This window comes from Protomyctophum parallelum (assembly GCF_964188405.1).
Source record: "Protomyctophum parallelum genome assembly, chromosome: 8".
Taxonomy (NCBI): domain Eukaryota; kingdom Metazoa; phylum Chordata; class Actinopteri; order Myctophiformes; family Myctophidae; genus Protomyctophum; species Protomyctophum parallelum.
The window spans coordinates 13226719-13244021 of record NC_139703.1 but is presented as its reverse complement, the minus strand read 5'-3'; the positions used below and the strand labels follow the sequence as shown (position 1 = coordinate 13244021).

Sequence of the window (17303 nt, the reverse complement as noted above, 5' to 3'; positions counted from 1 at the left end):
CTACTTTTAGGGATATTTCACTTTCAAATAAAATAAACGTAAACAATTTAATAATTAAATACAAATATAACAATGAAAAGAAATCATGCCCCCCTCACCCTTTAGGTGAGGGGGGCACCCCCTCTAATGTAATGCATGAGGGGGGTATCTATATATCGTTTTTTATGTTTATTTTATAGAAAGCCCACACGCTTTCAATAATATACAGAGAATCTCCACATGTTTTTGTTTAAATATTAAATAATATAATACCCTGTGTTACGAAGGAACGTAGTGCCTCTCTGACATCACAACCAGGACGTCAGGAGTGACATCACTCTCGACATCCCAAAACTATAAATACTGATGCCTAACGCAGGATCCACTGGAAGAAAGGAATAGAGCGAGAAGTAGTAACCTTAGATACCATATCAAGACCTCACTACTGACCCTGCGCTCAAAGAGATAGATTATCCAGTTCTATCTCTTCGGCATTCTCCCCGATAACTAGACCATACCTCGGTCTCGGTTACACCCTGGTTTAATAAAACAAAGACAAACTTGCTAATATCATTAGGAAGTTTTATGACCGTCGCCCCCCCCCCGGACCGCCAGGTGGCGGTGTTGGAGCTTAAATGCTCCTAAAAGAAAAAAAGAAATGACCCGGAAGCGTACCACTTTCCATTTCCACCACCGTCACACGTGTGTGTTTGTGTACAGCTACAGGCGCACGAGCGCACACTAGTTTTTATATCAAACAACATTAAATAGAGACTTAAATAACTTAAATTAACGTGACGTCATGTTGAGCCACCTGGGCCTGATCGGAACCATCCAGGATGATGATGATGTCATGGAAGAGCCAGAATCTGAGTCTGATGACGCCGGAGAGGTATTAGTTATGCTGATATATAATAATAATTAGTAGCGTCATTAAAGTCCTAACATTAACATACAGTAATATGAGCACTCGCATACTAGTACATAAAGCAAGTTCATGTACTAGCCCTGAAACATGACTGTCATGATTGAGTTTATGACAGTCATGTTTCAGGGCTAGTACATGCACCAGTACTAGTACTTGTTTTCATTTAAGTAATTGTTTCTTTTACAGTAGGCTACTTAAATGAGTACTTACAGTACTCACGTACACGAATACACTCAGTACACACATAGCCAATTGGCCATACTATTACTTTATGAGTACAGAATGTAATATGCTACATAGTACACACAGTTTTTGTATTGAGTTGTGCTTGAAATGTACTGCAATTTTGCAAACTTTTAATAAATACTTCAATCAATCAATCACTTTAATGTAGCCTATACAATACTATTACCTTCTTTGCACAGACATTATACATGCAATAATTCACAATAATTCTACCAGCTTTATGAAATAATTCTTTATGATATATTTGTATAATTCTTTCTACCCTTTATATCTACTTACTTATTTAGAACTTCCTTTCTTCCTTATAAATTCTAATAGTGGTGTAATGTCATTATTGACACAAAGCAATGAATGTGTTGTGTTGTGGCCTACATGTCCCTCAATCAGGATGGAATAGTTAGACAGTGAATACTTTTACCTGGTGCCGATTCTAAAAAAAGTTTTCTGATTATTATTATTTTTAAACATTAATGCTCTTTAGATTTAGCCTGGCCCCAGCCCTGAATCGCTAGCCACGCCCATTAAGAAAATATGTTGATGAAGTGAAACAAAATGAAAATTCAGACTGAGTGTCAGGCTACTTCTGATTACCAGATAGGCCTAAAAGTGATTTCAGTACATGCCTGTTTATTTGACCCTCTCGTCTCCTCTCTCCCCACCTCAGGAGCAGCCCATAGTTCTTAACAGGAAGAAGAAGTTGGGTCAGAAAAGCGGAGACTTTAACACAGACTTTACGTTTGGAGAGAGAGACACAGTTTCCAATGATGACTGGGTGATGGCTGATGTCTTGGCTCAACTCAAGCCCAAGGTAATGATTTATCATCAACAACAATCTTGTTTCTTTTATTGCCTTGCATGACAGTGTAGAAAGTGTTTTTTGCTGAAAGTAGCAGATCTACAAGTTCACAATGTGTTGTGATGAGACGCACTGTGGACCTGTAAGTATTTTGGCAAGCAACACCGTAGTTATGCTTTATTTACTGTAATTTGGTATCGACAGTCTCGACAGAGTAGGTAATGCTGGTAATTTTGTCCAACGCCTCGTTTTGAGTAATGTTTGTGCTCTGTTCTGTGATGTGTTTTTTGTCATTGATAAAATATTTCATGTTGACACTTGGGGTAGTTGTAGCATTACTTTACATTGCTTCAAATTGCCTTCAATGTTTCTCAAACCCACAGCTTGCAAATTAGTACTCCTTCTAAATCCATACTGGATTGTGCTCCATTTTAAACAACACAGCTTAACTCTTTAGTGACTAATTTCTTTAGCTTGAAAACCTTCTGTCACACACTGCGCTCTGTTATACCCTGTCCAGTGTCCAAGTAGACAAATGATAAATGCTAAATAATCTGCCTTCTTCGACACGTGTAATTTCGGCTCAGTGACATGAGCACTGTGAATGAGGAAGAGACAGACAGATGAGAGACGTCCAATTCAGTTGTATGATACTCTACCAATTCAATTTATAGCGGCTTTTTTTCAAATACATCGTTAATGTAATTGCAATTAAAAGTAATCAGAAGATCAGTAATCATAGATAAATGTTTTGATGAATAGTGCAGCCCTAGTGTGCTGTGAGGTGGTTGGTTTTAATCCCTGTGTGTGCGTGTGTGCGTGCGTGCGTGTGTGTGTGTTTGTGTGTGTGTGTGTGTGTGTCTCTCTCAGAGAAATCCAACAACGCTCGACCAGAAGATTGAGAAAGTCAGAAAGAAACGAAAAAATGAGGTGAGTCTGGATCTCAGTTGGTGTTTATATTTTACAGAATGTAGATGTCATACAGTATATTTACTGTGTCTAGTTTATAATGGTTTATAATATAATCATATTATTTAAATATATATATATATATATATATATATATCACAACACAAGTTCTCTTGTTAATACTTTTCATTGGTTAAATATTTATGGTTTTAGTTTGCTACTTTTACTTCAGTAACAAGTCTGACTACTTCTTCCACCACTGTTCAGGAGAAGGCAACGCTGTCATCAACCAAGCAACAGACGGAAGGTGAGGAAGAGGAAGGTGGTGATGGTGATGATGAAGAAGATGTGAAACCAGACGTGGAAGCAGCTGCAGGCGAAGAGGAAGAGGAGGAGGAAGAGGATGAGTTTAGTTCTGGCGATGAAGAGGTTCTGACCAAAGCAGGTGGGTGTTCGGCAGGGGTGGTAAATGTAAATATTTAGGTTGGGTGGTGCAGTGTTAAATCCAAGGGCCTAGTGTCCACCACCGCGGAGGTTGTGGGTTCAAGAAATCCATGCATCCGCCATCCGGCTTCGTCGAGCATCTACACAATTGGCCTGTGTTGGGGTGGAAGCCGTGCGGGGAGGGTGGTATTTGTGATATATACGGGCTGTCAGCAGAGAGTGTTGGGCGGGAGGAGTAGGACGGAGGCTCTATGTCCTCCGGGTGGGGGCTCCTCCTTAACCAGCTAGTCAGACAAAATTGGGGATAAAAAGGGATATAAATATATAAATATGTAGCAAAATGAAAATATACAATCTGGTAAATTTAAAGATCAATGCGTGTGATTTAACTTCCTGTTTCCTGTCAGACACCGTGAGAGATAAGAAACACAGAGCAAAGAAGAAGCCCGGAGACGAGGTGAGGTGACGATCTGATCACATGATCTGCTATGACATCATCACAGTAGTGAATTAATTAATGTCACGTGTGCGTGTGTGGGTGTGGGTTTGTGTGTGTGTGTGTGTGTGCGTGTGCGTGCCTTGTGAGAAATAGACATTGTGAGGGCAATTTTCCTGGTCCTCACAAGATAAATGGTTAAAACAGATGTTTAGAAGTTTTTTTTGTAAATTGATGCCCTAATTGATCACACACATAATTACAGCATCACTGAAAAATCTAAAGTATCACGTTTTCTTTTACTTGAATCCTGAAAATGAACAGTTCTCAACATGGCTGAGGTTTCCATACGACATTATATAAAATAGTACTCATGGCTATGAGCTGTGTGACCCCTTTTCCCCCCCTTAAAGTCTATTCACTGTGGTCGGCTCCTCTTCAATACTGGTGTGACTGTGAACTCCTTTGCCTCACTCCTTAGTGATTGACAATCACCGTTCTAAAATGTGGATGTCCTGATCTCCTGTGTGTGTGTGTGTGTGTGTGTGTGTGTGTGTGTGTGTGTGTGTGTGTGTGTGTGTGTGTGTGTGTGTGTGTGTGTGTGTGTGTGTGTGTGTGCGTGTGCGTGTGCGTGTGCGTGTGCGTGTGCGTGTGCTAGCCTCCAGAATCGTTCTTTGACGACGCGTCCAACTATGATGACCTGCTGAGGTTTGAGGACATGAACCTGTCCAGACCCATCCTGAAGGTATGCTTTGAGTCTTTGACCCTTGACACCTGCTGCCTAGAAGTTGCCTTTACTTCCAGTTGAATAGAATACTTTTACATGATTCTAGTTGCTTATATTCAGTAAACTCAATGACAATATTAGTGTTACAACAATTGATTTGAAGAGTGCACACTGCAGTTAAAAGAAACGGCCACTAGATGACATGAGTACAGCAAGAGTTTCCTCACCTGCTAAAAGTCACTAGGATTAAAACTTGTGTGTGTATATGTGTATCTGTGCAGGCCATCACAGCCATGGGTTTTAAGGACCCCACTCCCATCCAGAAAGCCTGCGTTCCGGTCGGTCTAATGGGGAAAGACATCTGCGCCTGCGCTGCTACTGGAACTGGTAATAATAACTCCTAGGAACTAGGAAGGTTAAAATAATATCCTAGCTTATAGTAATATGGCGTCCAGTAGTACTAGTAACCATATTGTTACTACTCTGTCTGTCTCTCTCTTTCTCCCTCTGTGTGTCTCGCTCTGTCTCTCTTTCTCTCTCTGTGTGTCTCTCTCTAGGTAAGACCGCAGCCTTCATGCTGCCGGTGTTGGAGCGTTTGATTTATAAACCCAGGGAGTCCATGGTGACCCGTGTGTTGGTGCTGGTTCCCACCAGAGAGCTGGGGATCCAGGTCCACTCTGTGGCCCGCCTGCTGGCCCAGTTCACTGCAGTCACAACCTGCCTGGCTGTGGGTAAGACATTAAACTCACTCTGTACTGGAACTAACCCAGTTCACTGCAGTCACAACCTGCCTGGCTGTGGGTAAGACATTAAACTCACTCTGTACTGGAACTAACCCAGTTCACTGCAGTCACAACCTGCCTGGCTGTGGGTAAGACATTAAGATAGATAGATAGATAGATAGATAGATAGATAGATAGATAGATAGATAGATAGATAGATAGATAGATAGGTGTATTTGTCATTTTTACAACTGTGAACAGCTGAAAAACAAAATTTCGATGTGCTAGTGCACGAGCCGCAGCAACATGAGTCGCGCCGCCACAATACATCTTTCTTGCATCATAGAAAATGGAAAAGAAAACATAGAGGGGGGGGGGGGTAAGAAGACATCACATCACATTTCAAGTAAGATGATAATACTCGGCTGTGCAGGCACGTTTCTGGGTGGGGGTGGCGGGGGCTTGGGCCAGGCACAAAAAAATATACCTAGCTGCAGGGGGAGTGGTGGGGGGGGGGGGGGGGGGTAGAAGGCGGCTGTGTGTAAGACATGTGTGTCCATGAGAACAGTTCGGTGGAAAGTTAATTTCCCATGTGTTTGTGTAAGTGTGTTCCTGGCATATCTCCCCAAGGTCATGTCACGTTGCCTCATTGTCCTGCGTTATCATGGCGGGTTCAGTGGAGACGAACACGGCCATAGTCTGAAGACACAACAGGTGTCAGGGAGGGTGGGGGTTGAGGTGGGGGGGAATCCAGATTCATGTTTAGAGCGAGGGATAGCAATATGGCTATTTCTCCTCTATGTCCGTTATGGCTCTCTGTCCGTCATGGCTCTCATGGCGCTGACCTGTTCCAAGATCGTGTCCATCTTCTGATGCATCTGCAGGGCGCTGGCCTGTTCCAAGATCGTGTCCATCTTCTGATGCATCTCCCCAAATGCCCTGCTCAGCTCGGCCATGGCAGGCAGCATAGGGGCTCCGTTCAGCGTTGCCATTTTTCCAATTCTTCAGTACACAAGACCAATGCACAGCCCAATCAGCAGAAATCCTGTAACCATAATCCAAATAGATATGCCTCTTCTACGCTGATAGTCGGGGGAAGATCCATCAGGGTATTGAGCGGGCTCTCCAGAACCCAATTTACATGAAAAAAATGTTGTCCATCACGTACAGAGACCAGCACACTAATTCCATAATTAGTTCCATGTTTTGATAGTTTCAGGGGTTTTGAAGAGACAGTGTAGAAGAGACGCTCTGAGCAGGGAGTACAGGGAGGGAGGGAGAGAGAAAAAATGCGACCGCCCTCTTCAAGAGGCAAGCGAAGACCACCATTAAACTCACTCTGTACTGGAACTAACCCAGTTTATATTAACTATATTTGAGGGTGCATGAATCGCACTTGTACTGTTTGCTGAAATGTTGCAACATATTGTACCACCACTTAATACAACGAAGTGTTGTATCCTGCATTTTTTTCTTCCTTCTAATTATTTGATCTGCCCAAAACATTGTGTTTGTTGTCATGATTTGTCACGAGCCCAGTTGGCTTTGTCCACGGTGTAAACGTCTTTTAAGTAAATACTTTTTGAAAAGCCTATGGGGAAAATGAATGGGGAATTATTTCCTGGGCCACTTGTCGTTCTGAAAGGAGGGCGGGGCTACAACGCTCTATAGCAGTAGTATTTAATATCATAGACATGGAAAGGTGTCCTTCGGCTCTGGGGCGTTTGTACTCAAGTGAGGCAAGCTTCCGCGTTGGTGCTTCACTAGTCTCGTGTAGCCAGACAAGACAACTATTGCGAGAAGCAACAGTCTGGCAACATGAGACTAGTGCTTCACAGAAGCTTCTGCGGACGTTCAGGTCCCAGAAATGACGCGCTGTGATTGGCCAGTACTAGTCACTTGAGTGGCAGCGTGGCGTAAGCGTGCCTTCCGCACTTCCGCCCTCACGTCGATACACATGGCTCCAACGAACTGCAGCGGCCAATGAGGCATCTCTTTTTTTATATCCATGTTTAACATAATGGTGTGTGTGTGTAGGTGGTTTGGATCTGAAGACCCAGGAAGCAGCATTGAGAGCAGGTCCTGATGTCCTGATAGCCACTCCAGGTCGACTGATAGACCACCTTCACAACACGCCTTCCTTCGAGCTCAGTCAGATAGAGATCCTTGTTCTGGACGAGGCTGACAGGTAACTAAGTAGTTAACGTCACAAGCTAACAGATGGACATCATCGCTGTCGGGCAGAAACCTCTTATCTCCAACGCCCTACTTGGTCATGCTACATCGTCACACAAAAGTATCAAAAGTGACAGATCTACAAGCTCGTTCGTGCCGCCTTTTGAAGAGTTTTGTAAATAGTTGGCTTTACCAAATGGGTTAATGTGTATATACTAGTGCTTTCACTTCTAGTGATTTTTACTAGTTGACTATTTGCCTAGTTTACTAGTCGACTAGTATATATGCAGTATTTTTAATTGGCGTTTCTGCCCTTAGGCCTTCTTTCTGCCCTTAGGCCTTCTTTCTGCCCTTAGGCCTTCTTTCTGCCCTTAGGCCTTCTTCAGACCGAAACATCAATTAGAAATAGTGCCTATGGAGCCCGGATATGCAACCTTTTTTCCTTTTATTTATTGATTCAAGAAAGCTTGATAGATTACAACGTCATAGTCCTGAAGTGTGTTCCATTTGTGTGGGATCAACAGTACTTATTTTTCTCAATGTCAAAGAATGCATCACCTGTTAATGTCACAGAAGAAATATTGAGTGTGTGTGTGTGTGTGTGTGTGTGTGTGTGTGTGTGTGTGTGTGTGTGTGTGCGTGTGCGTGCGCGTGCGTGCGTGCATTCGTACTGTGCGTCAGAATGCTGGATGAGTACTTTGAGGAGCAGATGAAGGAGATTATCAGACAGTGTGCGCACCAGAGACAGACCATGCTGTTCTCTGCTACTATGACTGAGGAGGTATGCACACACACACACATAGATGACACTTTTATGCTAGCTGGTGATAAAGATGTTACGTACGCTAGGGCATTAACCAGTTGACATTTTTCCAAGTCGACTTGTCAGACAGTAAAGTCGAAGTTGAGTCGATGCATCGTTTTCTCCTCCTCCTCCAACTCGATAATGTTCTCATGTTAGTTTGTTACCGTACTTATTTTCTGAGCCATGCAAATAAACAACAACCCACACTGACGGGAGACGGAGAGATTCATGCGTCCCGTGCGTAAAGCTAAACCAGCAACAGGGCAGTCATTGTGTCAGCACGGATGTAGCCTCGGAAACCCAGACGTTTTATTTCCAGCACGGAGTTGGGGGGGGGGGGGGGGATATAGTTTAGGGATAAAGTTTGCGTGCTTCTATCTGTTACTTCTCTGACACAGCACATGATGCAGTTCAACTTCGGTGGGACACCGACCGCGCTGAGAGCCACATACAGCTGCAGTTAGGTTGTTAATTACTGTAAGAGCGCGTTCTGAATGCAATGCAAACTAATAGGCGAGTGCGCTCCGGTGCGTTATGCAAAGGAAAATAATTACTTCTATCCGTCCGTGACAATGATCAATCCTACAGTTTGAATTCTGTACACATGCAGACACAGAGCAAAACATATAATATGGGGAAATCAATTTAATTTATTTTTTATTTTTATTGTTTTACTTTCGACTTCTCCTAATTTGAATTGACTTGTGTGAAATTGATGCATCGATTGTTTTTAATGAATGCCCTAACGTACACTAGGAAGGGAAAATAATGTTTTGTGCTATGGGTAATTTTCTAAACATTTCCAATATAAAAAATAAATAAAATCAAAACTAGCAGATGTACAAGCTCGCAGTGCAGCACACAGTGGCGTGCTGTGACATTTTAACGGCCCCTGGTGGTCCCCGGAACCCACTTCAAGAACCACCGTGCCAGGGGGTGATAAAGCCTGTACTGTATGCTACGTAGTAGTAATAACTGTACCACATGCTAGGTGGTGATAACTGATAATAACTCTACCGTATGTGTGTGATTTCTAGGTGAAGGACCTGGCGTCTGTCTCTCTGCAGCAGCCAATCAGAATCTTTGTGAACAGTAACACAGACGTCGCCCTCCACCTGCGACAAGAGTTCATCAGAATACGACCCAACAGAGAGGGAGACAGAGAAGCTATTGTAGCAGGTACTACTCTACTCCAGTGTTGTGACTATTGTAGCAGGTACTACTCTACTCCAGCACGTTCTAGTCATCTGAAATGTCTTAACTCATTTACTGTTTGAGTTTCCTGAGAACAGTCTGTGCACACTGCCAGTGTTTTTACTACCGGTAATCTTTCAAGACCATCCGAATATTTTGTTCTATGACGATGTAAAAACCAAATAAAGGGGGTCGGGATAGTGTGTCACTGCAATGTTTCATTCTTTATTTAATGGCAGTTGAATATAGCTTACCAAAAGTAGTTTTTTTTAGATCACGTTATTTCTGGGTGTAATCTTCTTCTTCGGAATATCCAGTGTTGAGACAAGCTCGGAATATTGTATCTGACCCCTTGCATGTATTATACCAAGAATACGAGCTAATGCCATCCGGTAGGAGGTATAGAACTCCACGGTGTGTGAATAATAGATTTAAACACTCTTTTCTTCCCCTGTCAATCAAAATGCTCGATCAGAGATTGCCGAATGCACTTTACTGACTCAGAGATTGCCAAAAGCACTTTTTTGACTAGTTGCACTTTATCAAGGGAATGTGTGCAATATCTCTGTTTTGTGTATGTGGGTGTTTCATGGTGTTTTTCCTTTTCGTATATTGTGAACGTGTCTGTTATTCGTATGCAGCTGTGACTCTGTCTCCAAGACAAATTTCTCCCAAGGGAGACAAATAAAGACAACCTTGAACCTTGATCCTAGGATCACTCCCAGGTTGCGGAAGCGCCCTCTATTGTAATCAATGTATTGTGCCAATGGTGGTCTGTACGTGCGTTGGATTTAAATTACATATACATGCCTCAATGGCAGTCAATGATTTAAAATGAACGCTCCATATTTTACCATTATACTTAATAATCCTGCTAATTGTAATTCTTACTTGTGTGTGTGTGTGTGTGTGTGTGTGTGCGCGTGTGTGTGTGTGTGTGTGTGTGTGTGTCTGTCTCTCAGCCTTGCTGACACGCTCCTTCCAGGATCACGTGATGCTGTTCACTCAGACTAAGAAGCAGGCCCACCGCCTGCACATCCTGCTGGGCCTCATGGGTCTGAAGGTTGGAGAGCTCCACGGAGACCTGAGCCAGACCCAGAGGCTGGAGAACCTCAGGTACACACACACACTAGGGCAGGGATTAGGCTGGAGAACCTCAGGTACACACACACAGGGCAGGGATTAGGCTGGAGAACCTCAGGTACACACACACTAGGGCAGGGATTCGCAATCCTCTTTCCATTTTGTGGAAGAAAATCATGTTATGTGTAAACTTATTTTCAGTTCATTGTTGCTCCATCTTATGCTATTCATCTCTGTGCCTATGATACATTATATTGTACATGACGCAAGAGCCAAGATTTCTCTCCTAGGCCTGATGGCTATTGTTTATGGTACAGTTTGTCCGTGTAACATGGCAGTATAACTATGGTCTGATTCCTTGTGCTGCTGGCAGAACGACTACCACAGGCCTGTGTGTACTCTATGTACTGTACATCTCCCCTGTCCACACATATATTAAAGCACAACCACCCCTTTTATTTCATATTACTGATTGACTGTTTGATATCGTCTCTGGTGGGTGGAAACCTCTTATCTTCGAAAGTGTTACTTTCCATGATTCAAATTCAAAAGTAGCAGATCTACAAGCTTGAAACGTGTTGCCTCGCAAGACGTTTCGAGCTTGTACATCTGCTACTTTTGATGCTTGAAGTTGTAATCCTCATGCAACTCACACATTTGCATCTGCGATGTTGTAATGTGGTTCAAATGTTTATTGTTTTGTATTGTGTTTCATAGGCTGTAAACTATATGCATTAGGCCACATACCACCATGGGATTTGTATCTCTGGGACCCCAATATACACTGTAGTAAAGTTGTGTTTGAGAGTGTGCAAATTTACCGCCTAACTGAACAGTAATTCATTGCCATGGAGCACCTGCTCTATAAACATTGATGAACTGAATTAGTGAATGATTCAAACACTGCGTCAGTAAGTAAGTACAATGGAACCAGATCAGAACTTTATCTCCTCCTCTTCTCTCCTTTCCTCCTCTCCTCTGCTGTCCTGTCCAGGCGTTTTAAAGATGACCAGATAGATATCTTGGTGGCAACAGATGTTGCAGCCAGAGGTCTGGACATCGATGGAGTCAAGACGGTCTGAAACACTTTTTATTGCTGATCTATTCTAGTCCTATCTGTCCTCATCATGTCTCGGGAACCATTCATCCGAAATGTCTTTCATAAAATCACTGTACTAAAATGTTGTGTTGTGTGTGTAGGTGATAAACTTCACCATGCCCAACACGGCGAAGCATTACGTCCACCGCGTGGGCCGAACGGCGCGTGCGGGTAAAGCAGGACGCTCTGTGTCTCTGGTAGGAGAGCAGGAGAGACGCATGTTGAAGGACATCGTGAAGGCGGCCAGGAGCGCAGTGAAGGCCCGAGTGCTGCCTCAAGGTACTGACACTACTGACTACACTACCTAGTGAAGGCCTGAGTACAGCCTCAAGGTACTGACACTACTGACTACACTACCTAGTACCTAGTGAAGGCCTGAGTACAGCCTCAAGGTACTGACACTACTGACTACACTACCTAGTGAAGGCCTCAAGGTACTGACACTACTGACTACACTACCTAGTGAAGGCCTCAAGGTACTGACACTACTGACTACTACACTACCTAGTGAAGGCCTCAAGGTACTGACACTACTGACTACTACACTACCTAGTGAAGGCCTCAAGGTACTGACACTACTGACTACTACACTACCTAGTGAAGGCCTCAAGGTACTGACACTACTGACTACTACACTACCTAGTGAAGGCCTCAAGGTACTGACACTACTGACTACTACACTACCTAGTGAAGGCCTCAAGGTACTGACACTACTGACTACTACACTACCTAGTGAAGGCCTCAAGGTACTGACACTACTGACTACTACACTACCTAGTGAAGGCCTCAAGGTACTGACACTACTGACTACTACACTACCTAGTGAAGGCCCGAGTACAGCCTCAAGGTGCTGCACTACTGACTACACTACCTAGTGAAGGCCAGGGCACTGTCTCAAGGTACTCACACTACTGACTAGTACACTACCTAGTGAAGGGGGCCGAGTACTGCCTCAAGTTACTGACACTACTGTCTACACTACCTAGTGAAAGTACTGACTAGTACACTACCTAGTGAAGGCCTCCGTGTACTGACACTACTGACTACACGACCTGTAATGTAACTACTTCAGTAACCCCAGTTATTTAAACGACTGATCTTCTACTACTGATTTGAACATGGTTTCCTTTGCAAAAGTGTTGATTTCCCTTTAGCAATGAGCTAATACAGCCAACCTGCTTGCTCAGGGGATTAATTTGGACCATCAGGTCAAAATTTGTGTAAAATCCTGTGTCTAGGTGAGACACAGGATTGGGGAGGAAGGATCAAGGGAAGGGGGGATATTTATCGATGAATCTGATTAACGGCTTAACCCTGTATTATACCTTTTTATACAATGGTAGCATAACCAGCCGTACTGCAGACTAACCTGTCTGTCTGTCTGTCTGTCTGTCTGTCTGTCTGTGTATCAGAGGTCATCTTAAAGTTCAGAGATCACATCACCAATCTGGAGAAAGATATTTATGCCGTCATGAGACTGGAGAGGGAAGAAAGATCGATGGCTGCCACAGAGGCTCAGGTCTGTCTGTCTGTCTGTCTGTCTGTCTGTCTGTCTGTCTGTCTGTCTGTCTGTCTGTGTCTGTCCGTGATCAGCTAATCTCGGGCACCACTGGACCGATTGACATGAAACCTTTTGCACACACCGACGCACAACGTTGCTACTGTGTTTGTCTTTCAGATCAGTGTGGCCCAGAAGCGTCTCACCCAGACAGAGGAGGAGGCGCCAGAGAGAGGCTGGTTCCAAACCCGACAGGAGAGAAAGAAAGAACGCAGTCAGTATTTACATATAGAGCAACCTGAGTTGCAGTATGACACACTTAAATATGGTTGCTGTCGGGCAGAAACCTCTTATCTGCATATTTTAACTTTTTGTGCCTGAATTATTATTATTAATCTATGTATCCATCCTTCTATGTCCATCTCTTCTAGTGAATAAAGCTCTGCAGGACTTTGACACGGCTCTGAGAGGAACTAAAAAGAGGGCAAAATTCCTCAAAGACGGAAAGAAGAAAATACTGACTGTAAATACAGTAGTATTAAATATTAATATTTGTATTGTTGTTATTGTAATTATTAGTAGTGTTACTATTACTCTTTGTATTGTTACTATTTATCTAGCATGTGTGTCACCCGTAATAGCAGTGGTATATGTACTCTAGAGGTAGCCTACAATTACAGTAATATTATACAATTATAAAACACAATTTCAATAAAACATTGACAATGGCAGTTCAATTATGTATGTATTTTATGTATGTATATACAATACACGCATGCACACACACCGAGTTCACACACCACCACGCACAGAAGTAGGTACTGTACCTTGATTGACACAAAGTGTTGCCCCGCCCCCAGGCCGAGGAGCGTGCTCAGTTTGAACAGCTCAAGTCTCAGATGTATGCAGAGCGAGCCGCCAAGAGAGAGCGACGCCCCAAGAGAGCCAGAGCCATGCCCGAGGACGAGCCCCCACCCCAAGGTAGGTCTGCCACTGTTATCCCAGTTAGACCTGAGGCCAGTGTCACTGGGCTCACTTACCTCCTGGACTACATGTTATCTCAGTAAGACGGCCCTCCCCCTATCCACAAGAAGGAGCAGTGCACCAAAGCATTATGGGAGTTGTAGTCCAGGAAGTGAGCCCAGTACTGAGGAAATCTAAAATATCGGTGAAGTGTCCCTTTTTAACACATTGTATTTGCCTCATCCCAGTTATTTGTGATGATAATTGTGTGTGTGTGTGTGCGTGTGTCCAACAGCCAAAAAGAAAGCAGGGGGGGGCAAGAAGTCTGTGTTTGACAAGGAGTTGACCAACACCAGCAGCAAGGCTCTGAAACACTACAGAGCAGGGTAAGACCTGTCTGTCTGTCTGTCTGTCTGTTGGGTTGGTGTTAGTGACTGTGTGTAGTAGTGTTGCGCGGGCCGGCTTTTTTGCATAACCCGCCAGCCAGCCCGCACCAACCTGCCGCGCGAAACAATATATTAATCAACAACCCGCCCGCCCCGCGGCCCGCAAAAGAAAACAAAAAACGCTATAATATTAAGTTTCGCATCGCATGCATAATCGCATTTGCTTGAGAGAGAGATGGTCCCTCAGATGAACATATAAAACTTAAGCCCAACACTTATACACATACGTGACATGTCACATGACATAGTCTATCTGTTTCGGAACGGTTCACTTCACTCAGCATCAGCATGCAGTGTACGAAATGAATGAATCTCTGCATGTTCTCATTTTAGTTTGGATTGTGCCTATACTTGGACTTCGTTGCGCGGTACCCAAAATAGCCGCTCTACAAGCTCACAGCGCGTCGCCTGCGGCGCGTTGTGAGCTTGTAGATCCTATAATTCTGTGTGTGCGCACTGTGCACGCCTGCGTCACGCACTCATTTAAGAAAGATTTAACGCAGATGCGCTGATGCCGCCGGCAAGGTTCAGAGCCTCAGAGGGGAATTGTTTTAACATGCAGTTCAGGATGGAGAGAACACTTTTCTCAAACGGTCAAAAAGGCAGGGGCCAAGCCCCCTTTCATAAGGAGCAACAGCACAAGCTGATGATTTCAGCAGGAGGATTAGCACTAGGAGAGCAGAGCCTTACAAAGCCACATGCAATGACCCCACAGCGCTGAGCAAGCTGATAACTAAAAACGTGCAAAACAGCTAAATAGGTCGGGTTCTTTTTGTGCGCCTCAGTTTTCTTGACATTATCAAACGTGGAATGTTTAAGACCCATCTCATTATAACAGATACCCATTTTTAGCATCATTAAATACTACCAAAGCCGACTTTAACGTCTTTTTAGGTTTTTATTGAATTATGAAAGACTGCCGTCTTCATTATCTTCTGGTTAGCTGCTTGTTGCGCCCATAGACTTCATTGATAACTGGATAACTGGAAGCCATTTATCTCGGATTCTCTCTTTCCCCAGCCTCGTCCCTTGATTGAAAGTTATTAACTTCTTGAGATTCTGTAACAATAATTGTAAACGAATTGTACAAATGTGTTTATGTTTCAGACCGTCCTTTGAGGACAGGAAGAGACTGGGGATGAACGGCAAGAAAGGAGGGATGAACCACAAGAAAGGAGGGATGAACAACAAGAAAGGAGGTGGAAGCGGTGGTTTTAAATCCAAATCCAAACCCAAATCCAAGTGAGTGAACTGTACACTTTTGACCTCTATAAACGATCCAATGGAAAACTGTCCAATATGAGAATACTGTATTTTACTTTTCTGGAAGGTTATAAAATAAAGAGGTCCCTAGAGGTTCAAGGTTGTACTTTATTGTTACATCTTGTGTACAGGTACATAAGAGTAAAACCAATTTTTGTTTGGCTTCCTTCAGACAATGCAGCAGCATACATAGCGTAACATTCAAAACAACAAAAACACAGTAAACAAAGAATAAAGAGGGATTGGGGACAATTATAATTGGAGCTACAGAATGATGGTTAGAGTGACAGAACAGTTTTGAAACTACATATTCTAGAAATACAGTAGTTTTTTTTCCTGTTTGCTGCTAATATCAGCCAGTTTTTGAGTGGTGCAACCACTCCTACAACCAGCTTGCAATGTCCTTGTACCTGTTGTGTGTGTGTGTGTGTGTGTGTGTGTGTGTGTGTGTGTGTGTGTGTGTGTGTGTGTGTGTGTGTGTCTGTCTGTGAGAGCACGAGTATGTGACTTAATAATAGCAGTAGGGGGCGCCAGAAACAGTGAGAGGGGTAGTGTCTCTAATGAGAGAGAGAGAGAGAGAGAGAGAGAGAGAGGTGGGGGGGGGGGGGGGAGGGAATTGCACCACTCAGTTCACACGTGTGTGATTTTTTTTAAATGGATACAAAAACACCTTGTCTTTCAGGTTTAAGAGGAAGTAAACATAGAGATCACTGGACTGTATCATACCGGACTGGACTATATCATACTGGACTGGACTATTGGTTGAAAACATTGGATTTTCCAGTTTTTATTTTTCATAATTCATAAATCATTCATTGTTTTGGGTGTAAAACTATCTACTAGTATCTGTTATACGTGAAATTCTTTATCAATAAAGATGTAATGATTGACTAAAGGACAAAGCTGTGCCAATTACTACAGACACAAACAACACCAACACACAGTCCTACATAATAGACATAAATTCATAGATGCTGCATTGACCACTGAGCCCATATGTCTCTGCATTATTTATGATATTGAGACCATTTAGGCAGTATCGGAATTCAGAACATATATTCGACACATTCGACAAAATGTCATTCTTTCTTGAATTCTGCCTTCAATCTTAAGGCAGACTGGTGTCTTTATTTGATAGAAACATATCAATGTCTACTTGTTTTTTCTGTATTTTATACATTCAAATACTGGCCAGTGTGATGTCGAAGTAGGTCACTCACAATGTACATTTGTGAATGTGTACTGGTCACTCACAATGTACATTTGTGAATGTGTACTGGCAACAAGACATTGCCCATAGATGGACAGATCTTGGAAGGGGTGGGGGGAGGGAAAGGGGGGGGATCTATAAAAAAAATCACAGAAATGTTGACTATGTTGACTATACTGCTGAATGTCATTAACTATTCAATAAACAACTTTGAAAAAAAAAGAAAAGAAACATCAATGTTTTTGTAACATATACATGTTAGACATTTGTAACAAACATGTTAGACATTTGTAACAATAGAGGAGATCTTGAAAAAACAAGAAGGTGGCCGCACACGCCAATAGCCAGAGTGCCAATATTTTATTAGGACGGCAGGTAAG

General features: G+C 43.1%; 1 protein-coding gene across 1 annotated transcript; it reads left to right on the top strand.

The window, feature by feature from the left end:
- The first annotated feature begins 682 nt into the window (after positions 1–682).
- Positions 683–16953, top strand: ddx27 (DEAD (Asp-Glu-Ala-Asp) box polypeptide 27). The gene is made up of 21 exons (XM_083771556.1): positions 683–871; positions 1818–1961; positions 2820–2879; positions 3126–3303; positions 3710–3759; positions 4397–4483; positions 4747–4852; positions 5023–5196; positions 7225–7375; positions 8044–8143; positions 9205–9346; positions 10324–10477; positions 11439–11520; positions 11645–11822; positions 12956–13062; positions 13222–13315; positions 13473–13564; positions 13902–14022; positions 14300–14390; positions 15558–15692; positions 16396–16953. Exons 1-21 carry the CDS (start codon positions 782–784, stop codon positions 16409–16411), a joined length of 2352 nt encoding a protein of 783 aa, XP_083627682.1. The 5' UTR covers positions 683–781; the 3' UTR covers positions 16412–16953.
- The last annotated feature ends 350 nt before the right edge of the window (positions 16954–17303 follow it).